The sequence below is a fragment of the Vulpes vulpes genome, chromosome 1, assembly GCF_048418805.1.
Source record: "Vulpes vulpes isolate BD-2025 chromosome 1, VulVul3, whole genome shotgun sequence".
Taxonomy (NCBI): domain Eukaryota; kingdom Metazoa; phylum Chordata; class Mammalia; order Carnivora; family Canidae; genus Vulpes; species Vulpes vulpes.
Window position 1 is genome coordinate 16,477,074 of NC_132780.1, and position 26,893 is coordinate 16,503,966.

Here is a 26,893-nt window from a genome sequence, read left to right on the forward strand (position 1 = left end):
ACCAGCCCCCAAACCTTGTTGTGCTTCCAGGCTGGTGAAGGGTTTGAGGTAATGGGACTTGAATTCGGGCGGGGGTGGGGGGCAGTTCCAAGGGGCTAACCTAAGAGCCTTGGGGGTCATCTCCCTACAGGTGAGTTGGAGCCTGTTGAAGGAAAAAGAATTTAAGGTGATGGAGGGACTCGGGCTTTCACTACTCAAAAAATATTTGCTGAAGTCACTGGTGGGCTAGTCACTGTGCTGGCCATTCTGGGAATGCAGATATTCATCCAAGAAATGTGTATAGGGCACTTACTGTGTGGCGAACAATTGTGTGCACTGGAAACATGGGAGAACAAGATAAGGTTCGCTGGAGGTGGCTACCAGTCGGCTGGCCTTAGGGGGTGATCAGGGTCAACTAGAATGTAAGTGTTATTAATAGGGGCTTTAATGGGGGCAGCTCGCAGCTGTGTGTGCAACTAGACGTACAAGGTACACAAGTCCTCATCAGGGCATCAAGATACCAAGACCAGGGTCCCGCCCCCTAAATTAAGGAAAGGGCACTGCCAACTCTGGATGGTAAGAGGCTGTGGTATGTTCAGAGTAAGGGCGGACTGCAGAGTTCTCAGAGCTCCTTTTTCCCCAGGGCCAGGCCCTGAGGGGTCACGGAAGTGAGCTGGTTGGACAGTCCTGGCCAAGGGTGAAGGAGGTGTTGCCTGGAGGGACGGGCTGGGGACCGAAAGCTATGTTTTTTAGAGCAGGTAGGGGGAAGTAACTAGTTCCAGCGTCGTCCCATTCTAAGCAGTGTGCCTGGCTCCCCCACATGTGCCCACCCTGCGCTGAATCTAATGCGGCTGGGAAAACTCAGGCCGTGAGACACAAGTGACCAGACCTCCCCTTCGCGGGGACGGCAGGCGTCAGGTCGCCAGCGGGAGGAGGACAACGCGCCGGAATCCATCCCGACTTGGCCTCCGACCGAAAGTGGGCTGAGGAGACCAGCGCCGCGCCGGCGGGCGAGGGGGCGGGGCCATGAGGACAGGGGGCGGGGCGCGCCGCTGCGCGCACAGGTAGAAATCAGCGAAGACGACGCCAGGAGGGGCCGTGGCTTGGGAGGAGTCGGACCCCGCAGGACGGGGCGGGGTTTGGCTAGAATTATGGAAAATAGGGAGAGGCCACATCCCAAATTGGAAGGACAGGGCGTGATCTCTTCGCAGTTGAGCGGAGGGGCGTGGCCTGAGGCCGCGTCGGGGCGTGGTCTCGCCCTACGGGCGCGGGAGGGGCGTGGCCCCGCTCGGCGCGCAGCGGCTCTGAGTCTGCGCGGGTAGAGTCAGGGGTCACGGCGGCGTAGACTGTGGCGGGAAAGGCTGTTTGAAGCGGGTCGGTAAGGGGAGAAGGGGGATTGCAGGGTTTCGGCCCGGCGGGGAAGGAGGTTGGAGGAGCCGGGCATGTAGGCCTGAGGAAGGGTTGCGAGGGGCGCGGAAGCGGGAGGGATCCCTTTGGCTTGAGGGCGCGCTGTACAGGGGCAAGGGCCGGTGGTCGTGGGAACGCGCGGGAAGATGACCGGGCCTTGGGGGCCCCTCGGAGTGCGGGGGGGGGAGCTTGTGCTTGGCGCCTGGCCCCCGGGGCGAGCTGGGGGATGGACCCCTGGAGGGTCTTTGGGGCGACGGGATCTCGGACGCGTTGGAGGACTGAATTGGTGCACGTGGGAGCATGGTGTCACGCTTTATTCACTAAATATTGAGTACCCTGTGCCAGGCACTGTTCTGGAAGCAGAGACTACAGCCCGAATAAGTTAGGGGAGTCCTTGCCTGGGGAGAAGATAGACAGGAGACTAGTGATAAGTATTAATGTTAAAGCAATGCTCTTGGGGTCTGATACATTGTCCAAAGTGAAATAAAACAGGGTAGCCAACCTCTTTAGCTGGAGTGATCAAAAATCGCCTTTCTGGGGATGTGACATTTGACAGAGAAGTCAGCCATGTAAAGAAAAGAAAGGTCTGGATAGAAGGACCATCAAGTGCAAAGGCCCTGAGGCAAATTTAGTGTGTTTGTAGCTGGACCCAAGAAAACAAGTGAGGCTAGAGACATGTTGGGGAATCAGATCCTTGTAGACGTTGGTGTGGGGTTTGGCTTTTATTCTAGGTTCCACCGGGAAGCCATGGGGGGTTTTGAGCATCAGAGCAACAGGACCTGCCCTGCCTTTTGAAAAACTCACAGGCTGCTGAGCGAAGATGGGATTGTAATGGGTACAAGAGTGGAAGGAGGAAGGCCAGTTGAAAGGCAAGAGAGGATTGTCGGTGCCTCAGACTGCCGTGCTGTCAGTGTCAGATTGTCTTTGGGGTTTGAGCCAGCAGAACATGGGGGTGTAAGGAAGAAGAGCTCAGATGACTGGGTTATGTGGTTTGAGCAACAGGCTGAATGGAGAAGGCTGAGGCGGAGCAGGTTTGGGGTGCCACTCTGAGGTGGCAGTGAGTGGGCAGGGTGATATCAGTTTCTCAGCTTCATAGCCCCACCCGTGCCAGGAACCTGTGGATATCCATATCCATCTCTCCCCTTCCTTGCTGCTCATCACCACTCAGGCCTCCTGTCCCTTAGAGAGGTTCCTTCCCCACTGATGGCCTCTTGGCCACGCTATTCCCTTCTCTTGCAATGCTTTTTCTCCTCTTCAGCCCTTCTTGCAGTCAGCTGCTTTTATGGCAGATCCTTTGCTGGGCATTGGGGAGCCAATGAGAATTCAGTTTGGTGGGGAGGAACACAGATCTCAATCCAGAGTGCTCAGAACCAATGCGAGGCAGCACTAGTCTTTGGGAGGCCTGAGAAGTGGCGGAGGCTGAGGGGAGACTTGTGGGGTTGGTGTTATTCAACAGGAGTCTAAACCGACATAATTTGAAGTGGCCTGTGTTCCAGGCACTGTGCTGAGTGATGATGCTGGGACCCCGACTTGACTGACACCCTGACCCCTGTGTTTTAAGGAGCTCATGTTCTCAAGCAGTTCCGGCTTCAGAATATGAACATGGGTATTGAATGTGGGTGCACATGTGCAGTAACAGAAGCAGTACTAGCTGCAGTGAGTGCCTCAAGGGGCCACCGAGTATCCTGGAAGAGTTAAACTGGAGCTGAGTCTCTGGAAAAAGAGGAGTTTAAGTGACTGAGAAAAGGGGCGAGCTCATCCAGCAAACAACTTCCCCACAGCCAGGCCTTGTGCTGGGCATCGCCAAGGACTCAGAGAAGCGACAGACCCTACCCTGTCCTGAGGGGCGTTCCTGTCTGGTGAGATGTCAGACACAGGCCCAGATGGTCCCTGACGTGCAAACAAGGGTAGCGGAGTCAGGAAGGCCCCCAAGGAAGGACAAGCCCAAAGCATGAAAAGTGTAGCTTTCTGGGGGATGAGGGGGAGAGGGGTGCATAGTTACTTTTGTAAACTGATCATTCTGTCACTAGATGTGTGTGAGCCAGGACACGGGGATGAGCAAGCAGAGGTGTCCACCTCCAGTCTGTGTCTACTGCTGGGCAGAGAGCAATTCACCCCTGCATCTTGCCTGGCACCCCTGGCCGCCGGCAGTCTGCAGTACTGGTTAACAGTGGGGCTCTGGATTGAGCCTGCCTATCTTTGAACCCTCCAAGCTAGCTGTGCCACCTTGGGCAGGTCGCTTCATCTCTCTGGACCTTGGTTCTGGTCACTGTATTGGAAGGTAACAGCACCTATCTCTGAAGTTTTTTTGAAGATTCTGTGAGTTCCTTCATTCTTCATTTGGTAGATGTTTATTCAGCACATCCTCTGTCCTAGGCCCTCTTCAGGGCGCATGAGACATAGCAGGAAACAGGACAAAATTTCTCTCATAGTTTTCATTCGCATTGTGGGGATGGACAGTGAACAAGATGAATAAGCAGTGGTTCTCAGAATTGAGTGGCCTTGGAATCCCTCCAGGGCTCGTTATCATAGATTCTGGACCCCCCAGCCCCCGAGAGTTTGATTCCGTTGGGCCTGACCAATTAGCATCCAGCACATTCCCACGTGAAGCTCAAGCTGCAGGTCCAGGACTATGCTTTGAGAACTCTAAGAACTGATAGAGTGCATCACGCAGCGATAAGTACCATCTGGAAAACATAAAACAGGAAAAGGGGTTGGAGGGTATCAGTGTGGGGCAGTGGAGATTGTTCTTTTAAACAGACCTTACTGGGGTACCTGACTGGCTTAGTCGGTGGAGCATGTAGCTCTTGATTTCGGGGTTGTGAGTACAAGCCCCATGTTGGGTGTAGATTACTTAAAAATAAAAATCTTAAAAAAAAAAAAAAAACAGGCCTCACTGAGAAGGTGACATTTGAGCAAAAACCTGAAGGAGAGGTGGGAGGAAGCCATGGGAACATCTGGGGAAGAGTATTTGGCAGGGCAGAGGGAACAGTCTGTCAAAGGTCCTGAGGTAGGACCAAGCCTGGAGTGCTTAAGGAACAGAGAGGAAACAAGTGGCTGGAACCAAATGAACAAGGGGGAGAGGGCAGAGATAAGTGTCTAAAGGGGAAGGTCTTGTGGGCCACCCTGAGGACTTGGCTTTAGTTCTGCATAAGATGGAACCTAGGGGGATCCCTGGGTGGCGCAGCGGTTTGGCGCCTGCCTTTGGCCCGGGGCGTGATCCTGGAGACCCGGGATCGAATCCCACATCGGGCTCCCGGTGCATGGAGCCTGCTTCTCCCTCCGCCTGTGTCTCTGCCTCTCTCTCTCTCTCTGTGACTATCATAAATAAAAATTAAAAAAAAAAAAAAAGATGGAACCTAGGGCAGCTTCTGAGCAGAGCAAGGATGGGATGATCTGACACATTTGTACAGGATCCGTCTGGTTGCTGTGTGAAGAATACACTGATAGGGGGCAGGGTGGAATGAGGGACGCCCTAGTGGAAGGCTCTTCATTTATTGAACAGATAGTTATTCAGCACCTACTGTGTGCCAGGCTCCATTGTAGACTCTGGAACGCCTCCCTGACAACACACACCAAATCCCTGCCTGCGCTGGGCTCATGCTGGGCTCAGGTTCCAGCAGGGGGAGACAAACAGCAACCACTACAGAAAGCTGCAAACAATCCTAGAAAGTCAGAGGACCCTGGGCTGGGAGCCCGGCAGGGACTGGAAAGTGGTGAGACTCAGGTCTCATAGAGCCTATGAGATTTGCAGGGGAAACAAACATGTGGTCTGAGGGAGGGGAAGAGAGAAGCTGGGGTGACTCCCAGGTTGTTGGCCTGGTAGGAGCTGCCTTTTTCTGAACTGGGGGAGACTGAGGGGTTCAGGGAGCAGGTTTGCAGGGAGATGAGGGGCCTGGCTATGGAGTGTGGGATGCCTAAGCAGACGTCCTCATAGTAAGCAGTTTGCCTCTGTTGGGCTGGGCCTTGGAGAGCGGTCTGGGCCAGAGATAGGCAAGCCGGATCAGATGAGTGTAGAGGTGGCAGAGGAAGCCCTGGGTTGGGAGATGGGACGAGAACACTGATGAGGGGGTGTCACAGAAACTAATGTCTAAGCCAGGGGACGCTCAGCATTATCTGTTTGTAATGAAGGGTCTGAACCAGGAGAGATCACCCTGTTTTGTGCCTCGGCAGCTGAGAGGGGACACACAGGGGCCTCTTTCCTTCTCTCTCTCTCTCTCTCTCTCTTTAAAAGGTTTTATTTATTCGTGAGAGACCAAGAGAGAGGCAGACACAGGCAGAGGGAGAAGCAGGCTCCATACAGGAGCTTGATGCGGGACTCAATCCCAGAACTCTGGGATCACGTTTTGAGCTGAAGGCAGATGCTCAATTGCTGAGCTACCCAGGGGTCCCGGCCTCTTTCCTTCTAATGCTCCCTTGCCCGACTGTGCTTAGGCGGTGCCTACAATGGGAAACTAGCACAGGAACCTCTATTTTGCTTGCAAAGCGACCTTCCCTCCCACCACACCCTCCTGGCCACAGCCCACTGACCTGGGGCAGCCTGTCTGCCCAGGAGCCCTCCTGCCTCCCTCTGCCAGGCCAGGTGTGGCCACTCCTCTGGGCTCCTGGAAGCCAGAGATCCTCTATTCCACCCAGGTCTCTCCCACCGCCACCCCCCTCCCCAGGTCAAAACTCTATTTGTCTCTCTGGCCGCTTGCAAGGCTGGAGCAAAGACCTCCAGGCTTTTCCTTTCCTGTGAGTTAAGCCACGTATAAACAGTTTGCACTCAAAAGTCGCCAAAGGAGAGTGTTCCAAGTCTTCCTCCCTATAGGAAACTCGAAACTTGCGTGTCCTCTGTCAGAGCAGCACCACTCGTCACAGGCAAGAGGTGCAAACAGCCTGATATCAGTTCACTGATGGACAGATGGATAAACACAGTGTTCTACAGCCACATGGTGAGGAAGTGTTCAGGCATGAAAAGGAAGGAAGCACTGACCCCTGCTGCATCATGGGTAGACCTTGAAAACATAATCCCAAGTGAAACAAGCCAGACAACAAAGTACACATATTCTAAGGTTCCATTTATAGGAAATGCCCAGAATGGGCAAATCCACAGAGACAAAGTAGATTAGTGATGGCTTTGGGCTGGAGAAGTTGAGGTGGGAATGGGCCGAGAGGCTGGGGTGAGGGTGATGACCAAGGAGTGTGGGGTTTTGTTTTGGGGTGACGAAAAGGTTCTAAGATTGTGGTGATGGTCACACAGCTCTGAATTCACTAAAAAATCATCAAACTGTACACTTGATCTCATGAGTCATATGGTGTATGAATTATATCAATAAAACTGCCCCATACTGTCCCGTTTCCCCACCCCCGGAAAGCCAGGGTTACCAGTTTATTACCTATCTCTCCAGAATTACGCATTGAAAACAAACATGTGGGATGCCTGGGTGGCTCAGCGGTTGGGCATCTGCCTTTGGCTCGGGGCGTGACCCTGGAGTCCCAGGATCGAGTCCCACATCAGGCTCCTTGCATGGAGCCTGCTTCTCCTGTCTCTGCCTCTCTCCCTCTACCTCTCTCTGTATCTCTCATGAATAAGTAAATAAAATCTTAAAAAAAAGAAAAGAAAACAAACATGCTTCGGGGCACCTGGATGGCTCATTTGGTTAAGTGTCCATCTCGTGATCTCAGCTCAGGTCTTAATTTCAGGGTCATGAGTTGAGGCCCCGCGTTGGGCTCCATGCTAGGCGTGGACCCTACTTAATAACATCAAAACACAAACATGGTTTACATACTCTCCCATGTACCTTGTAAAAATGTTATTTTTTATTTTATATGTTTTCTTCCAACTTTTTAAGATTTTATTTATTTCAGAGAGAGCACATAAGTATGAGCAGGGGGAGTGGCAGGGGGAGAAGCAGACTCCCTGTGGAGCAGCGATCCTGATGTGGACTTAATCCCAGGACCCTAGGACCTCATCCTGAGCTGAAGGCAGATGCTTAACTGACTGAGCCATCCAAGCGCCCTCAACTTTTTTGTTTTGTAAGTAATCTCTATACCCAACAAAATGGGGCTCAAACTCACAACCCCAAGATCAAGAGCTGTACACACCACTGACTGAGCCAGCCAGGTGCCTCTCCAACTTTTGAAAAATTTCAGGTTTGCAGAGAACTTGCAAGACAAATACAACAAACACCCACGTCCCCTTTGCCTGGATTCACCAGCTAACATGCTGTATCATTTGCTTTATCTAGACACACATAAATACTTTTTCTTTTTTGGCAGAACTATTTACAGGTTGTAGTCATCATGACACTTAACTCCCAAAACTCTAGCTGACCAATGACATCCTACATAACTGGCATAATTATCACAATCAGGCCATTTACCCTGAGGCAACACCATTATTTCATACATGATCTTTTTTAATTTATTTTTTTTTAAGATTTTATTTATTTATTCGTGAGAGACACACAGAGAGAGGCAGAGACACAGGCAAAGGGAGAAGCAGGCTCCCTGCAGGGAGCCCAATACAGGACTTGATCTGGGATCCCGGGATCATGACCTGAGCCAAAGGCAGATGTTCAACTGCTGAGCCACCCAGGCGTCTCTCATACATGATCTTTATTCAATTTGTCCAGTTGTCCCGGTGACATCGTACATGGTGGCTTTTGATTTTTTTTTTTTTTTTTAGGATTTTATTTTATTTTATTTATTTATTTATTTATTTATTTATTTATTTATTTATTTATTTAAAGATTTTATTTAGTTATTCATGAGAGACAGAGAAGGCAGAGACATAGGCAGAAGGAGAAACAGGCTCCTTGCAGGGAGCCCCATGGGGGACTTGATCCTGGAACCCCAGGATTATGCCCTGGGCTGAAGGCAGATGCTCAACTGCTGAGCCACCCAGGCATCCCTAAAGATTTTATTTACTTATTTATGAGAGACAGAGGCAGAGACATAGGCAGAGGGAGAAGAAAGATGCCTGTAGGGGACCTGACGTGGGACTCGATCCCAGGACCCCGGGACTATAACCTGAGCTGAAGGTAGATGCTCAACCACTGAGCCACCCAGGTGCCCTGCTTTTGATTTTTTTTTTTTTTTTTTTTTTTTTTTTGCTTTTGATTTTTTTTTTTTAAGTATTTTTTTTTAATTTTTTTTTTTAATTTTATTTATTTATGATAGGCACACAGTGAGAGAGAGAGAAGCAGGCTCCATGCACCGGGAGCCCGACGTGGGATTCGATCCTGGGTCTCCAGGATCGCGCCCTGGGCTAAAGGCAGGCGCTAAACCGCTGCGCCACCCAGGGATCCCTGCTTTTGATTTTTTAATCCAAGGTCTGATCTGGGGTCACACCTTATACTTAGTTGTCAAGATATGCAGTCTCTCCTTCAATTTATAAGCATTCACTGAAGCGTCTACCTTCAGCTCATGTCATGATCCCAGGGTCCTGGGATGGAGCCTCAGGTGAGGTTCCCTGCTCAGTGCGGAGTCTGCTCCTCCCTCTCCCTCTGCCCTCCCCCTCAAATAAATAAATAAAATCTTTTTTTTTAAAGGATTTTATTTATTTATTCATGAGAGAGAGAGGCAGAGACATAGTCAGAGGGAGAAGCAGACTCCATAAAGGGAGCCTGATGTGGGACTCCATCCTGGGACCACAGGATCATGCCCTGAGCCAAAGGCAGACACCCAACCACTGAGCCACCCAGGTGTCCCAATAAATAAAATCTTAATAAAGAATAAATAAAAGTTTCCTGCCCCCTTGTCACCCACCCCCTTTATGACATTGACATATGACATTAAGATTCCAGACAGGTAGTTTTGTAGTCCAGTCCTTACTTTGGTTTGATTATTTCCTAATGCAAAGAATCAGGAGAAACTTTTTTTAGACTTTTTTTTTTTTATAATACAAAAAAGATAACTGTCTAAGTACACCATTCTGCATCTCGTGTTCTCTAACAATGGGTCTTTTGAGAGCCCTGCACATCAGTACGTAGAGAGCTTCCTCATTCCTTTATACAGCTGCATAATATTCCATGGACCAGAGTTGATGTAATTTATTTAAACAGTTCCCCCAGGGTGGATGAGGACATTTAGGTGGTTTCCAGTCTTTTGTGATGGCAAACAATGCTGCCGGAAACAACCTCATAAATGCAGATTTTTTTCTGTGATAGTATACCTCTATTATAAACCCCTAGATGTAGGATTGTGGCCTTCCAGCTCTCATGTTTTAATTGAGGTAGAATTTACAAACAGTGAAATGCACAGGTTCTCAAATGGGCAGCTGTAGGTAAGGCACCCTAGAGAATTCCTCATTCCCCTTCTCAATCCCTCCCTTCCCATAAGCAGCTGCTGACCTGATTTCTAGCACCACAGATTAGCCTATTCAAAAACTTTGTATAAAAAAAAAAAAAAAAAAACTTTGTATAAATGGCACCACACAGTATGTACTCTTACTGTAAATTGAGGTGAAATTAACCATTTTTAAAATTTATTTATTTATTTATTTATTTAAGATTTTATTTGGAAAAAAAAAAAAGATTTTATTTGAGAGGGAGAGGGAGAAGCAGACTCCCTGCTGAGCAGGGAGCCCAACATTGGGCTTGATCCCAGGACCCCAAGATCAGGACCTGAGCCCAAAGCAGACGCTCCACCAACTGAACCCCCCAGGTGCCCCTGAGGTTAACCATTTTGTTTTGTTTTTTATTTATTTATTTATTTTATTTATTTATGATAGTCACAGAGAGAGAGAGGCAGAGACACAGGCAGAGGGAGAAGCAGGCTCCATGCACTGGGAGCCCGATGTGGGACTCGATCCCGGGTCTCCAGGATCGTGCCCTGGGCCAAAGGCAGGCGCTAAACCGCTGCGCCACCCAGGGATCCCTGAGGTTAACCATTTTGAAGTGTACAGTTCAGTGGCATTGAGTATGTTTATTTTTTTTTGTTTATTTATTTTTTAGTATGTTTATAGTGTGGCACATCCACCACCTCTGTCTACTTCCAGAACATTTTTATCCCTCCAAAAGGAAAACCTATACCCCTGACCAGTCACTTTCCCATCTCTCCAGTGCATACGTGGGTGTCTGGCTTCTTCTGTATGGCATGTTTTTGAGATTTGTCCATCCTGTGTGTCTCTCGGTAGCTACCTGTGGTCTAACGTGGAGAAGTATTCCGTTGTGTACCAAACCAGACATTTGCAACAACACATCCCCGGTCAGCCCTAGGCTCAGCTGGTGTAACCCTACAGCATGGTGGCTCAGGCAAGACATAAGTATATTTCTCCGCGTAACTTCCCTAAAGTAGAAACTCTGCCCTCAGGAGGTTGTCGAGGGACCTGGGTCCTTTCTGTCTTGTAGCCCTGCATTCCCTGTAATGTTGTCCGTGTCCCTGTGGTCAAGTTTGGTTCATCACCACTATATCCATGCCCCAGCCATGGAGAAGAGGAAAGAGGCTATAGAGGCAAGCTTCCTTTCTCCCAGAAGTTGCACACCTCGCATTCTTTTTACAAGAAAACTCAGTAACGTGATCGTCCCTAGCAGTGCACCCTGGGAAATGTAGTCTTGGGCTGGGCTTCCTATATCGGCTGCGAGGCAAGGGGTCAGTCCCTAAAAGGAAGAAGGGGAAACTGGATCTAGGGTGGTGTAAGGGGAGTTATGGGATCAGAGGTGTTCACTGGAACCCAGGGCAGCTGACCTGTCCCCTCCCTGCCCTCCTTCCCAGCTGGGTCTGGGGTCTGCCCTAGGTTCCTGTAATCTCTCTGTAGGCCTGGATGCTGGGAGTCATGTACTTTTAAAAAACTTTTTTCTCTTTTTTAAAATAATTTTAAACTTGGTGGCTTAGCGGTTGACCATCTGCCTTTGGCTGAGGGCATAATCCCAGGATTCCAGGATCAAGTCCCACATCAGGCTCCCTCTGCATATGTTTGGCCTCTCTGTCTCTCATGAATAAATAAAATCTCTAAAAAAGTAATAGTAATAATTTTAAACTTATAGGAAGATCCAAAGAGTAAGAATAATGCAAAGAACACTTGTATACCCTTTACCTAGCTTCACATGTTTTAACATTTCCCCTCTGTTTTATGATTTGCATATACACAAGCTTCATTTTCCCCCCTCTCTGCACATATGCCCCCTAAAAACTTTTTTTTTTTCAGAGTAGCTTTCATATATCATGGCTATTTACCCTCAAATAACTGAGTGTGTATTTTCTTAGAATATTCTCTTATTTATTCATGGTGAAGTTACTAATCTCAACGGGCTTCACTTGAATATAGTCTTTTGTCAAACCTACCAGAGGATATATACTTTCTTTTTTTTTTTTATGGTGAAAAATTTTATATTTAGATTTATAGCTGGCTGGACTCAGTTTAGATGATCCCAATTTTGTTGGCAACATCCAAAGCATCATAGTCAGGAGCCAGTCGAACATATGCTTTCTTCTGTCCATCAGGCCTGATCAAGGTGTTGACCTTGGCCACATCAATGTCATAGAGCTTCTTCACAGCCTGTTTGATCTGGTGCTTATTGGTCTTGACATCCACAATGAACACAAGTGTGTTGTTGTCTTCTATTTTCTTCATGGCTGACTCAGTAGTTAAGGGGAACTTGATGATGGCATAGTGATCAAGCTTGTTTCTCCTGGGGGCGCTCTTTTGAGGATATTTGGGCTGCCTTCGGAGACGCAGAGTCTTGGGTCATCGGAATGTAGGTGATGTGCGGATCTTCTTTTTTTTTGTGACTGTGCACGCCTTTCAGCACCGCTTTCTTAGCCTTCAAAGCCTTTGCTTTGGCTTCGGCTTTGGGAGGGGCAGGGGCTTCCTTCTTCGCCTTCGGTGCCATCTTCGTGAAAGGGCGGATATATACTTTCATATCAATATATCTTATCAAAACCTACCATAAAATAATTTCTTATGTGTTGCAATTAAGAAAACATATAAACAGGGGGGCGCATGGCTGGCTTAGAAGAGTGTGCAATTCTTGATCTCAGGGTCGTGAGTTCAAGCCCCACGTTGGGGCATAGAGCTTACTTAAATAAATAAACTTTTTTTTTTTTTTTTAAGATTTTGTTTATTTATTCATGAGAGACACAGAGAGGCAGAGACATAGGCAGAGGGAGAAGCAGGCTTCCTGCAGGGAGCCTGAACTCCATCCCAGGACTCCAGGATCACACCCTGAGCCAAAAGCAGATGCTCAACCACTGAGCCACCCAGGAGCCCCATAAATAAACTGTTAAAAAACCAATTTTATAAAAGAACAAAAAAAAAAGTATACATTTGCTTTTTTTTGTTGTTGTTGTGTTTGCTACATTGAATCCTGGTTTGGAGGGAAATACTATAAGGGAGATTTGGGGGGACAGAGTAATCAGGAAATGGATACTTTATGTTATTGAGTTGTTAAAAGTCCTGGATTTGATCATCATCCCATGCTTGCTTAAGAGAATGACCTTGGCGGGGGGGGGGGGGGGAGGGGGCTGGGGGGCTCAGTTGGTTAAGCATCTGCCTTTGGCTCAGGTTATGTTCCTGGATTCCTGAAATCAAGCCTCACATTGGGCTACCTGCTCAGCACAGAGTCTGCTTCTCCCTCTCCTCCCTGCTTGTGCGCTCTCCCTCTCTCTCTCTCTCTTTCTCTCAAATTATTTTAAAAGAGAGAGAACATGTCCTTGGGGCTCCTGGCTGGCTCCATTGGTAGAGCAGTGACTCTTGATCTCAGGATTGTGAGTTCAAGCCCTGTGTTGGGTGTGGAGCCTACTTAAAAGAAGGGGAAAGAGAAAGAATGTCTTTGTCCTTCAACAATATGTGCTAAAGTATGCAGGGGTCAAGGGCCACAGTATCTAACTGACAGGCAACTAACTCAAATGACTGGGGAAATAAATAAGTGATGATGTGTGCGTATCACATATAGGGGCTGATAAAGCAAATGTGGCAGCAAGTTGATACTTGGGGAATCTGGGTAAAGGGTATACAGTTCTGCAAATTTGAGATTATTTCAAAATAGAAAGGGCTTCTGTTTTTGTTTTGTTTTGAAGGCGGATGGGAAGCCTCTGAGGTGTTTTGAGCTGGGAAGGGACCAGATCAAATTTGTCAGGCCACTGCCTGGCACCTGATACAGTGTGACGGGCCTGAAGGGTGCCTCCCAGCTGTTTGTAGAACAAAGGCCTGGGCAGATGGGGAGACGTGGGTGATCACATCAGAAACAGAGGTTTATGGGAAAGAAAGGGATGTGCTAAGGGCCAGGTCTCTGGGTGGGTGGAGGGCATGCAGACAGGTGGCAGGGGGCAGGCAGACAGGTAAAAGGATGTAGAAGGTTTGAACATGTGAAGAAAGGATTAAACTGAGATGGAGAGTGGGTTGTAATTATATTAACTACATGTGGAATGTGCCAGCACCCCGTGAGCCTGTGGGTGGAGTCGTGTTACTCCTGAGACATTCTGGAGAATGAAAAGGCTCATGGTCATGGTGGGTGTATGTGGGGCCAGGAAGAAGACAGAAACCTACCCCCAGCCCTGACTTGTCCAGCAGGATGGATGGGAAGCGACGACCAGGCCCAGGGCCTGGGGTGCCCCCGAAGCGGGCCCGTGGGGGCCTCTGGGATGAGGATGAGCCATTTCAGCCATCCCAGTTTGAGGAGGAGCTGGCGCTGATGGAGGAGATGGAGGCAGAGCACAGGCTGCAAGAACAGGAGGAGGAGTTGCTGCAGCCGCCCCTGGAGGGAGCCCCAGATGGTGAGACCTAGAGTGGGAAGAACCCCCTGCACCCCCATACTCATCCTGCCTGTGAAACGAGTCAGCCACAGAGCTCACCTGTAACCTCTGACTTCTGGCCCACTTTGAGCCCCACAATGTGCTGACTTTTGACTTCTTGCCAGTATGCCACCTTTGTTGCCTGCAGCTCCAATTTGGACCCTGACTCTTGATCTGATAATCTCTCCTGAGTTACCTGCCTGAGCCAGAGCACCATGCCCACCTGACTTTCCTTTCACATATCAGATGCCACCTGAGAGTTCAGGGGCAGGGAGGGGGGGCATTACATATTTCCAAGGGAGGACCACGACTCCATGTAGCCTGCTTCTCTCTCCCACCTGCCCAGGGCAGTTCTCCCCAACGGCCATAGATGCCCGCTGGCTTCGGCCCACCCCGCCCCCCCTGGATCCCCAGAAGGAGCCCCTCATCTTCCAGCAGTTGGAGATCGATCATTACGTGGGTGAGCTTGGTGGACAGAGGCCTGGTGGGTGGGAGGAGGGGTCCCAGGCTTTGAGGGAGGAGATGGACTCGGACAGTACCCATGTAGGTGGCCAGGGCTATGGGTGACAGTGGGCAGCAAGAGGGGAAGGGGGTATGCAGGTGGCCAGCAGGGCTTCATGGAGGTGGGGAGTTGTCTTCCAACTGAGGCTCCTTGCTGGGGGGAGACAGGTGTGGTTTGACACCCATCCATCCAGGAACAGCATCTGCACTGAGCCAGGCCCTGTTCTGGTCAGACCAGGTCCCTGCTCTTGGAGGCTCACCTTCTAGAAGGATAGGCAGAATAAAAAAGGAAGTGGCTACTCACATAGCCATGTGGGTTGTAAAAAGACATGAGGTAGGGTGGAGGAGCCAGACTGCATCTTGGGGGTCTGAGGAGGCTTCTTGAGGAGGCGTCAAGGAATGGGGTGGGATGGGGCTATCTGGGGGAGAGATTCCAGCCTAGGGTCCCTAGGAGGAAGAGGGAGCAGGTCTGGAATATTTAAGGAACATCGAGACGGGGGCAGGGGCGGGAGGGCATCTGAGGTCCTGTCTGCCAAGGCAAGGACTTGGGGCCTCCATTCTGAGTGGGCTGGAAAGCCTTTGGCCCTGGAGAGACCCATGCCACCTCGCAGGTTAGAAGCCTCCCCTGTGAGAGCAAAGAGACAAGCAAGCTCCAGGCAAGGAGGAAACATTAACAATCTTCCATGTATCTGACAAAAAAAACAGTACTGCGAATAAGTAAAGAGCATTGAGATGTCAGCAGTAAGAAAGTAAGAAAAGGATCCAGTCTGCGAATGGGCAAAACACTTGAACAGACAATTCACTCGAGGATACAGAGTGGCAGATAAGCACTGGAGATGATGCTCAGTGTCACTGGCTGTCGGGGAGGTGCAGATAACAGCCACAGAGAGACCACACACACACACACACACACACACACACACACACACACACACACAATCACCCCAAGACCAAGTGCTAAGGAAGACACAGAGCAATTGGAATGCTTGCTCACGAACACCTGGTGGGAATGCTCTGTGTTACAGTCCCTCTGGGAAACAGCCTGGAAGTTTCTTAGAGTTCAGCGCCCCGCCCCCCCCCCCCACCCCGTTTCTTGAGATACAAGAATTACTCTACCTTTTTCATAGTACCAGGCAGTTCCACCCCTAGATATTTCCCCTAGAGTGACAAGAACCAGATTCCATTTATATGAACAATCTCAAAAAGATGAAAGTAGAACAATGGAGAGCGGATAGACCACTGGTGCCCTTGGTTGTGGTGGGAGGGGTTGTGGTTACAAAAGTACCTCCTGCTGGAGCTGTTTGGAGTGATGGAACCAGCTGGCACCCCGATTTTGGTGGTGGTTATGTGAATCTGTATGTGGTTAAAACTCATAACACTAAAAAAAAAAAAAAAAAAACATAACACTGCACGCACAAAGTCTTTTATTTAAAAGAAAATTTTTTGCCCCCCTCTGCAAAAGGCAGGGGGCTCCCTCTAGCTGTACAGTGGCAAATGGACTGTAGAGGGACCAGCGGGAAGGTGGTAAAGGTGGAGCGAACAGTGTATATTAGCCTGGGGCAGACAGAAGCACCCCAAGCTGCCCCTACCAGGGGCTGTGTTCTCAGCAGAGGGAGGCAAGCCTTTGAGGCCTGCCTCAAAGCCTGGGGAGGCAAGCTTTTAAGGAATCTGAGGGGGTAGCTCCTGCCTCGTCCTGTGATACCTGCAGGCCCAGCACAGCCCCTGCCCGGAGCACCCACGCCATCCCGCGACTCTGTGCCTATCCTGCGAGCCTTTGGAGTCACAGATGAGGGCGTGTCCGTCTGCTGCCACATCCATGGCTTTGCACCCTACTTCTATACCCCGGCGCCCTCTGGTGAGTGGCCCCAACCCACAAGACCCCCTCTGCCCCACCAGAGGCTCCCTGTGCTTCTGACCAGCCTCCCTGCCCTCAGGTTTTGGGTCCGAGCACCTGGGTGACCTGCAGCGGGAGCTGAATGCAGCCATCAGCAGGGACCAGCGAGGAGGGAAGGAGCTCACGGGGCCGGCAGTGCTGTCTGTGGAGCTGTGCTCCCGGGAGAGTGAGTGCTGCCTGGGGGGCCCAAGTAGGGGAGGCTCCCTCCGGTCTGGTGCCAACCTCATCTGTCTGCAGGCATGTTCGGGTACCATGGCCATGGCCCCTCCCCATTCCTGCGCATCACCCTGGCACTACCGCGCCTTGTGGCCCCCGCCCGCCGCCTCCTGGAGCAGGGCATCCGTGTGGCAGGCCTGGGCACCCCCAGCTTCGCGCCCTATGAGGCCAACGTGGACTTTGAAATCCGGTACAGCCCCCACCTCACTTCTGCAACCTGCACCCCCCCTTCCATCCCCAGCCAGCTTCCACCCACTGATCCTTCCCCCTTGCAGGTTCATGGTGGACACAGACATCGTAGGCTGCAATTGGTTGGAACTCCCAGCAGAGAAATACATCCTGAGACCTCAGGGGAAGGTGCGGGGCTCCGTGGGGGTGGGGTCACAGAGCGGGGACCCTGCAGCTACTGACATGCCCCATCTCTGTAGGCCACACTGTGTCAGCTGGAGGCAGATGTCCTGTGGTCTGATGTGGTCAGTCACCCGCCAGAAGGGCAGTGGCAGCGAATCGCACCCCTGCGTGTGCTCAGCTTTGACATCGAGTGCGCTGGCCGCAAAGGTCTGTCTCCGGGACCTGGAGCTCCTCCTGCTCTCCCTGTAGATGTTAGTGACATGTCAGTCTTGCCCCCGGAGCCCCCATATTTCTTGAGCCCACTCGGGAAGGAGGGAGTAGACGTGAAAATAGGTTATTGTAAGATTCTCAGTGGAAGGAGGATGGTGGTGGACAGTGACAGGGCAGCTCAGATAGGTGGGCAGGAAGGGCTTCAGGGGTGATGGGGTAAGATTTGTAAAGAAGAATGAGCAGCCTCCCTACTACCACAGTGGCCCTCCAGAGAATAGCAAGTGCAAAGGCCTTGGGGCAGAACCATCCCAGTCTGTGAGGGAAAGGGAGAGGGCCAGAAGATGAAGGCAGAGGGAAACCAGGGTGGGTTTTGCAGGGTCTGCAGGCAGTGGGGATAGAGAGGAGTAGACAGGCTGGGGAAATTTGGAGGTGCAGCCACCCTGATGTGTCATGAAGGAAAAAGAGGAGTCCGGTCCCCTGCATCCCCTTTCTTCCCTGTGCAGGCATCTTCCCTGAGCCCGAGCGGGACCCCGTGATCCAGATCTGCTCACTGGGCCTCCGCTGGGGTGAGCCGGAGCCCTTCCTGCGCCTGGCACTCACCCTACGGCCCTGCGCCCCAATCCTGGGCGCCAAAGTGCAGAGCTACGAGCGGGAGGAGGAGCTGCTCCAGGTGGCTATTGTTCCATGTGCCCTCATTCCCTCAGAACACCCCCACCTGCAGTCCCTGTCTCCACATCCCAGGTTCAAGCCATTTTCTCTGGATACTGAGATGCTGAGTTTTTGGGTTCAGATCCCTTTGCTGTGAGGGGTGAACATTTCCCCTCTGGGTTCTGTGTAACTTTCAGAAGCACCTGCCCAATCTTTCTACAGTGGGGAGGAGGGCTCTGGGGTTGTTGCTTTTGGGGGTTTCTGGAATGTTTCAGGAGTGGGGAAGATCCATGCCAGGGGGACGATCAGGATGACAACCAGGGTGACCCAATTGCTCCCATCCCCAGGCATGGTCAACCTTTATTCGCACCATGGACCCTGACGTGATCACTGGCTACAACATCCAGAACTTTGACCTCCCATACCTCATCTCCCGGGCCCAAACTCTCAAGGTAGGGCAGGCAGCTGGGGGATGCTTGCTTTCAGAAGCCCCACTGGGAGCTCAAGAAGTGGGTGGCCACCCTGCTCCTTCTTGCTGCCTCCTCCCTTGTGGCTCTCTCCCTTGGGTGGTCCGTCTTGCTCTGTATGGGCAGCCTACCGCCCCCAGTAGCTCCGGAGACGTCACTGAAAACCCAGCTCTGGCCCTGCCCCTCCCCTGCTCCAAGTCCAGAAGGTTATCATGGCTTTGGCAGAAGCAAGGAGGGCATTTGTGGTTTAGTAAGGAAAGAATTGTGTGTTTGAGGGGCAGATGAAGCGTACCAGGGTAGAGTGTCTTGTCTTCTAGATTTGAAAATACATCAGTAAAAAATAAGGAAAAGGAAGGGGGGTTCCTCGAAGCGTGTGGCAAAACCTTGGTGCTTGGGGTGTGCCAGCTTGCTAGGACTGCTGGAACTCAGGGCTGCAGACTTGGGTTGTCTCAAGCCTGAGATCAAAGCCTCACGGGGCTGGTTCTTCCTGAGGCCTCTCCTAGCTTCTGGTGGTCTCAGGCATTCCTGGGGTGTAGAAAGTGGTCTCCCTAATTCTTCAGCCTGTCTTCCTTCTATGCATGTCTCTGCTCAAATCTCCCCTTTTCCTAAGGACACAGTCCTATGGGATCAACACCCACCCTGGTGACCTCGTCTTAACTTGGTCACCTGTAAAGACCTTATTTCCAAATGAGGTTATATTCTGAGGTGTGGCAGGTTAGGACTTCAACATCTTGGGGGCTGTGCAGGAAGACACAATTCAACTCACAATGGGGTTATAGGTTATATTGTATCCTTTCTTCCTTTTCCTTATGTTTGGTTGGTTTTGTAATGAAAAATTAAAAAAATAAAAGTCATGCTTGGGGCAGTCATGCTGGCTGGCTCACTCAGTAGAACAAGTGACTCTTGATCTCAGGGTGGTGGGTTCAAGCCCCATGTTGGTCATGAAGCCCACTAAAAAAATTAAATCAAATGCTATTTAAAAAAAAAATCATGTTTACAGCCCCCAACAGCTCCAGGAAGAAGTCCATCCCTATTGATCTGGCATTTGTGCACAGGGCAGTCTCCTCTCCCTCTGTCCCCTGCCCTGCTGCTCCGCCAGCTCAGGCCTCTCTTCTCTCCTTCATGGCCCTCCCGCCTCACCCCTCCCATGCCACTTTGTGTCTTGACCTCAGACCTAGCTCTCTGTGTGCCCTTGCTGTGCTCCCACCTAGCGGCCCCCTGGACACCGCCTCCCCATGCACACACTGCCTCCCCAGTAAGCTCAGCACACACTGCCTCACCACTAAGTCCTCTAATCTGCTGCCCATCTGAGTGCAGCTTCCCAGGCACTGGGCACCATTCTTGCCCCCCTTAGTCCCATAGTCATCAGGCCTCTGATTCTCCCCATCCTGTCCTCCTGTCTTTCACTTCTGGTCCATGCCTACCTGGCCCCAGAGGGTTTTTCTGCATCAGAACTGCCCCTGTGCCTGGGTGGCTCAGTTGGTGAAGTGTCTGCCTTTGGCTCAGGTCATGATCCTGGGGTCCTACGATCCAGTCCTGAGTGAGGCTTCCTGCTTAGTGGGGAGCTTCCTTCTCCTTCTGCCTCTGCTTCTGGGGTCAAATAAATAAAATCTTAAAAAAAAAAAAAAACTGCCCTGCTTCTGGCCACCTAGCCCTGGGCTCCCAGCAGGAAGAGTGGCATCATGGGTGTCATGACTTGCTGGCTCTCCATTCCTGTGGCTCGGCCCCAGGCATCCTAAATCCGGCCCGGCCACTCCCCACCGCAGCTTGGCCCTGTCCATGTGCTTCATCCCCAGGTGCACACATTCCCCTTCCTGGGCCGCGTGTCTGGCCTCCGCTCCAACATCCGGGACTCATCCTTCCAATCCAAGCAGACCGGCCGGCGGGACAGCAAGGTGGTCAGCATGGTAGGCCGCGTACAGATGGACATGCTGCAGGTACATGGACAGGACCGGGCTGGTGCCCCCACCCCCAGGGCTGCTGCCTGTGTCCCGGACCCACCCTGTACCTCCTGCCTCAGGTGCTGCTACGTGAGTACAAGCTCCGCTCCTACACACTCAACGCCGTGAGCTTTCACTTCCTGGGCGAGCAGAAAGAGGATGTGCAGCACAGCATCATCACTGACCTACAGGTGCCTGGCCACAAGCCTGGGCCCTCCAACCCCTCCTGCTGCCTGCCCTGCCCTGCCCTGTCACCTCCACCTCCACCTCCTGCCCCTGACCTCCAATCTTACTCTTTTGTCTCCTCCTCTGATCTCAGCCAACCAACCCTTCTCCTGACTTTCACCTTGACCTCTTGCTTTTGACTTGTGACCTCCCCCTGCAGATGTGACTCCACATTCCTGCCTGCTCCCGTGACCTTTGGCACTGCAACCTTTATTCTACTCTCCTGCCCCCACCTCTGGTCCGTGCTCACTCTTCAGACTGTTCCCTCCTCCCTCTGACCCCTTCGGACTCCCTAACCCATCCCCCTGCCCACTCCGTGCCCCAGCCCTTGCCCTCTCCCTGACCCTGAGTTCCCGCAGCCACCCCCACGTCCCCTGATGCCACCGGTGCCTGTCCCCAGAACGGAAATGACCAGACACGCCGCCGGCTAGCTGTGTATTGCCTCAAGGATGCCTTCCTGCCCCTGCGGCTGCTGGAGCGGCTCATGGTGCTGGTGAACGCCATGGAGATGGCACGTGTCACTGGCGTGCCCCTCGGCTACCTGCTCAGCCGCGGCCAGCAGGTCAAGGTCGTGTCCCAGCTGCTGCGACAGGTCAGCGGGCAGAGCTGAGGGTGGGCCCAGTCATAATGCGCCTCAGCAAACCCCCCACTCATGGCCTCTGGTCACTTGCCATGACAATCCGATGCTCTTCCCTGCTCCTCCTCCTTCCTCTCCGGGTCTGTCTTGCCCATGCCTGCCTCCATTTCCCGACTTCTCCCCTCCCAGGCCATGCGCGAGGGACTACTGATGCCCGTGGTGAAGACAGAGGGTGGCGAGGACTACACGGGGGCCACAGTCATCGAGCCCCTCAAAGGGTGAGGCCTCATGGCTGGGGTGGGGAGGGGCTCGGGGTTCCCGGCCCTGACTCCCCCCACCGCCCTCTCAGGTACTATGATGTCCCCATCGCCACCCTGGACTTCTCCTCTCTGTACCCATCCATCATGATGGCCCATAACCTGTGCTATACCACACTCCTGCGGCCGGGGGCTGCCCAGAAACTAGGGTATGGCACCTTCTTCATCCCGTGTACCCTAGGGGCCATTTTCAAGGCAGGGCAGGGCTGGGGGCCCAGAAATTGTGGGGAGGGGCATAGAGGGGAGACTTGAGAGGTGGGGAGAGCCTGAGGGGTCTGGAGGAGGAAGAGATGGGCAGGCCAGGTTCATGCCCTCTCCACTCCTACCTCTGCATTCTCCGACCCAGCCTGACCAAGGATCAGTTCATCAAGACGCCCACAGGGGATGAGTTTGTGAAGACGTCAGTGCGGAAAGGGCTGCTGCCCCAGATCCTGGAGAACCTGCTCAGTGCCCGGAAGAGGTGGGTTCTTGAGCATCCCACCCAACCCTGCTCATACTTGCTGAGGCACCTTGTCAATCCCTGTCCCTTGTGGGTCACCCCAGGATTGCCACGCCACACTTAACTGCAGCTTTGTGTGAATTAGAACAAAATGGCCCTCCAGACAGCTCCCATTTGCCCTCTTTGCTGGGCGCCTCTGTGCAATGCACAACCTGGACAACTGTATATGGCACCCATTTCTAGAAAGGCACCCTGACCAGTGCCCAGGCCTCTCATCTTTCCCTGAGATCTGGGACACTGCATCAATGGCCTTTGCTTCCTGTCCTTCCAGGGCCAAGGCCGAACTGGCCAAGGAGACAGACCCCCTGCGTCGGCAGGTCTTGGACGGGCGGCAGCTGGCCCTAAAAGTGAGTGCCAACTCTGTATATGGCTTCACTGGTGCCCAGGTGGGCAAGCTGCCATGTCTGGAGATCTCCCAGGTGAGTGCTCAGTTTCTGCATCAGGCAAGGGGTGGGCAGACTACCCCTCCCTAGAAGAAGCAGGTGGCTGTGTGGCAGAGGTCCTGTTTCCCCAACTTGCTGAACGTCCTCTGTGGGTCCAGCAGGTGGCAAAACGGATAAGGGTTCCTGCCCTCCTGCAGTACACAGCCTCATGGGCACACAGATGGTGACAGCAGTAAATGCATATAGAAGGCACTTGGTGCCAAGGGCTCTGCAGACAGATGAAGCAGGGGAGTGGTGGGGTGAGCAGAGGTTTTGTTCATTGCTCATTCATTCCATCTGTCCTAGTCAGTCTGACAGACCCCACCCACCTCCTCCACTGGTCCCTGTGAAGATGGGGCTACATTAGGCCTCTAGCCTAATGGGAGTACAGGGCCGTGTCTCCACTCATGGGGGCTAGGGCAGTGCCAGGGGCCCACCAATAGCATAGCCAGGTTCTGACGTTTGATGCACCATATGTGGTCCATCGCTGAGGGAGCTGGTGCAGGGGTGCATCCTCCCCGCTCAAGGTGGGAAGATGCTTGGATGGTGCTTGGTCAGTGCTCTGCTCTGAGAGGGACTGCAGGCAGAAAAGCCCACTGCCTCCCTCCTTGCTGCACAGCAGTGTCCTAGGCCTGTTTACCAGAGGCAGCTCTGCTGCTTGGACAGAAAAACAGATCCATGGTTTTAACAGAGGATCTGAGTCTGGCTCTACCAAGCTGGGATGGTGGCCTAAGAGAGCCTTAGAAAGGTCTTCTTGTCCACCTCTGCCCCTGGGATTTGGGTCTTGGCACATTCCAGACTTGGTTACTTGCAGCCGTGGGAAGCTTCCTTTGTATCTGGGCACTATGTCAGTCCTCATGTGGCTCTGGATGGAAGACTTGGAAGAACTGCCAGTGGCTGGACTTTCGGTGGGAGAGGTCTATCCACATACCCACCCACCTTCAGTTCAGGGGCTTCTCCCAAGACCACCCTCTCATCCAGTGATCCACTAGAAGGACTCAAGGAACTCCAGAAAGTCATCAGACTCACGATTATGACTTCATACAGTTAAAGGATAGGGATTAAAATCAGCCATGGGCAAAGGCATAGAGTTTCTGCTTCGTCTCTCACAGTGGAATCACACAGACCGTGCTTATTGCTGCTGGCATTGATGTGTGACAACACGCACAGAGGGTTTCCCACAAGGGAAGCTCACACGAGCCTCAGGTCCTGGGCTTTTACTGGAGCCAGTCACGTAGGCATGGAGCATCTGTGGGACTGACCGTCGTTACTCCATGCCCTGCAGAGGTCAGGCTGAACCCATCTGGCCCAAGGCATCACTGTGAGTCATGTTGTTAGTGTAGTCCAAGGGCCTACGTGAACAGAGACACCCTCTTAGCTGGACATTCTAAGGGCTTAGAGGTTCCCTCTATGAGCCAGGCCTCTTTTGGGGGCAGGGTTTATCCCACAGTGCATCCCACCTGTCCTCCAGTCATTGGCCTTCCATAGTTCCCTGGGGGCCTCCCCAGCCTCCATGGTGGAAAGAGGTGAGTGTTCAGCTATCAGACTGTAGCCCCTGAGACAGAGGCCAAGCAAGGAGGGTTTGGCTTTCCTCCCTGTGGAGCTCCCTCATCAGAGCTGCTGCTTCCTGGTCTTATCTATCTTTTCTATATATATTTTTAAAGATTTTATTTGTTCATGAGAGACACAGAAAGAGATAGAGTCAGAGACATAGGCAGAGGGAAAAGCAGGCTCCTTGCAAGGAGCCCATGTGGGACTTGATCCCGGATCCTGGGATCAGGACCTGAACCAAAGGCAGACACTCAACCGCTGAGCCATCCAGGCATCCCTATTTTTTTTAAGATTTTATTTGTTTATTCATGAGAGATACACAGAGAGGCAGAGACATAGGCAGAGGGAGAAGCAGGCTCCCTGTGGGGATGCGGGGCTCGATCCCAGGACCCCGGCATTACGCCTTGAGCTGAAGGCAGACATTCGGTCACTGAGCCACCCAAGTGGCCCTCTTGTCTGTCTTCCTTGCTCACCTTCTCTCTGTCCCTCTGTCATGTTTGTTTCTTAGCTTCCTTCCTCATTGCTGTGTCCCAGGCTTATAGGCGCAGGGAGATGGAATAATAAAAACAAAATAAAACACAGAGTCATTCCAGGAAAAGATGAAGGAAAGCAAAAGGAACAGATAGAATAAACAAGGGAAGTAGTAAAGTGGTAGATTTAAGCCCAGAGATGATCAATGATTAAACTAAACATAAGTCACCTAAATGCTCTAGTTAAATGACAGAGATCTGACTGGATCCAATCAAACCGAAACAGAAGAGTCACACCCATTCCTCCTTGGTTTGTGCCCCCTGGCCCCCACTGCCCCGGCTTCAGCTTCTTATAGACTCTTAGAAAGTTTCTCCATGAAGCTAGCACAGCTCCCTATGCTGCAGGACACTTAACAGCGTGTAGGCCATTTCCGGTTGCCCATGGATGTGGGGGTATCAATGCTGGCTTTCGGGAAGGGGCCAGGAGTGCCAGTGGTCCTGCACCACAGAGCTGCCTGCAATGTTCCCACATGTCATGGCACCTCTGTGGGGGGAAGCGGGGTGCAGATGGCCTCCTCTGGCGTCGGCCTCTCCAACACACATCTTTTGCAGTCATTCCTCTTCTGTGCCCAGAGCCTGGGGCCAGGGACCCAGTCCTTTACAAAAGATCGTTAAGGAGCAGCCTAGTAGCCCCATTTTTTAAAAAAGATTTTATTTTATTCATGAGAGACATAGAGAGAGAGAGCCAGAGACACAGCAGAGGGAGAAACAGGCTCCATGCAGGGAGCCTGATGCGGGACTCAATCCTGGACTCCAGGATCATGCCCTGAGCCAAAGGCAGATGCTCTACCCCTGAGCCATCCAGGTGTCCCAGTAGCCCCATTTTGTAGATTTGGAAATCTACAGAGAGGTTGAGTGACTTACCCAAGTCCACGCCCTCAGGAAGTAACAGAAGTGGCATCCTGAGCCAGTGTTCGGTGTAGATGGCTCCTGGGCCCTCACTGTGTGATTCTCTTCCTGACAGAGCGTCACTGGGTTTGGGCGCCAGATGATTGAGAAAACAAAGCAGCTGGTGGAGTCCAAGTACACAGTGGAGAATGGCTATAGCGCCAACGCCAAGGTCAGAGGCCGCCCCACCTGCTGCCTAGAGATGGGCCTGGGGCTGGTTGGGGGAGTGCAGGGGGTTGGTTCCCATCTCCCCTTGCCTCCCAGTCACACACGCTCCTCCCCAGGTGGTGTATGGTGACACCGACTCAGTCATGTGCCGATTTGGTGTCTCCTCGGTGGCTGAGGCAATGGCCTTGGGGCGGGAGGCTGCAGACTGGGTGTCAGGCCACTTTCCCCCACCTATCCGGCTCGAGTTTGAGAAGGTAATTGGGAGCTTCCCTCAGGGCTTGGAGTGGGCAGGCGTGGGTCTCGCAAGTTTCAGAGGGTCTCTGGGTCTTGGTGCCTGCAAGTTTTAAGAATGCATTTGTGTGAGGTTCCTCTGGTGTGGGAACCCTGGTGTTGCTCAGGGTCCCTCCATTTCAGGGAGCCCTGATCTGGGTACTCTGGGTATCCTGTTCTTTACATTCATATGCCCCAGTTTTGAGGTATTTTGCTGCCTGGATGCCCCAGAGTTTGAAAACCTCTAAAGCCTTGGGCTTTGCTACTACACAGGAGAGTGTCTACTTTTTGAAAACCTTGTCAGTCTTACAGTATCTCTGGTTCTGGGTTTGGGAGCTGCCTCGGGCAGTGGGAACCCTAATGGGGTGAATCCTAGATCAAGGCACCATTGTCCAGGGCTCCTCGGCTTCCTTCCAGCAGGAATCAGGCTGGGGTCTGGGGACTCACACTGCATTTTATTCCCGAGGTTCAAACTTAGGGTCAGGTCTTGGGTATACCTGCTCTCAAATTTGGAGCCTCCCAATTTTGAGAAGCCCCTACCTCAAGGTTCACACCGGGGCCTTAGTCTCAACTCCTTGAGGGGGTGCTGCCGTGTATCCCTGTCTGCCTCAGATCTGTCCCCAGATCCAATTCGGGGCTCTCCAGACTACACCCCTGTGTCTGGATCGTGTGTGTGTGTGTGTGTGTGTGTGTGTGTGTGTGTGTGTGTGTTTTAATATTTTATTTATTTGTTAACGAGAGACACAGAGAGAGGCAGAGACATACACAGAGGGAGAAGCAGGCCCCGTGCAGGGAGCCCAATGTCAGACTGGATCCCAGGATCCTTGGATCACGACCTGAGCTGAAGGCATACGCCCAACCATTAAGCCACCCAGGCGTCCCTGGATCTCGTGCTTTAGGGCCTGTTTCTAGGTTTATCCCCATGTCTGATTCAGATCTGAGGCCCCCGGAATGCTGACAGTGTCCCTGGCCTCAGGCACTGGGGTCTTAGGGTCTATGTCCCCCCAGAGTCCCCAATCCCACATTGCACACACCAGCCCTGTGTGTCCTCAGTTTCTGAGGGAAGTCTCAGGACTCAGAAAGCCTCGAGGGTCTCAGCCATGGGTCCCCCCCAGG

At 52.1% G+C, this 26,893-nt stretch overlaps 2 protein-coding genes across 3 annotated transcripts in view; both read left to right on the forward strand.

The window, feature by feature from the left end:
• The first annotated feature begins 1,265 nt into the window (after positions 1–1,265).
• LOC140598925 (DNA polymerase delta catalytic subunit-like) lies at positions 1,266–26,086 on the forward strand. Of its 2 annotated transcripts, XM_072757372.1 has the most exons (19): positions 1,296–1,353; positions 13,883–14,085; positions 14,450–14,563; positions 16,313–16,459; positions 16,539–16,664; positions 16,736–16,904; positions 16,990–17,071; positions 17,143–17,272; positions 17,779–17,945; positions 18,271–18,375; positions 20,187–20,327; positions 20,411–20,521; positions 20,956–21,147; positions 21,322–21,410; positions 21,482–21,598; positions 21,796–21,909; positions 22,220–22,367; positions 25,416–25,511; positions 25,624–26,086. In XM_072757372.1, exons 2-19 carry the CDS (start codon positions 13,884–13,886, stop codon positions 25,852–25,854), a joined length of 2,481 nt encoding a protein of 826 aa, XP_072613473.1. In that variant the 5' UTR covers positions 1,296–1,353; position 13,883; the 3' UTR covers positions 25,855–26,086. The 2 variants fall into 2 exon arrangements, with proteins under 2 accessions (XP_072613475.1, XP_072613473.1); XM_072757374.1 differs by lacking the exons at positions 25,416–25,511; positions 25,624–26,086 and adding an exon at positions 23,185–23,456 and having other exon boundaries at positions 1,266–1,353.
• A 642-nt stretch (positions 26,087–26,728) lies between these two features.
• Positions 26,729–26,893, forward strand: part of LOC112931281 (DNA polymerase delta catalytic subunit) — a 16,498-nt gene continuing 16,333 nt past the window's right edge. Inside the window, exon 1 of the mRNA XM_072747231.1 lies at positions 26,729–26,753. Within this exon, the coding sequence (XP_072603332.1) occupies positions 26,729–26,753 (25 nt within the window). The remainder of the gene's footprint in view (positions 26,754–26,893) is intronic.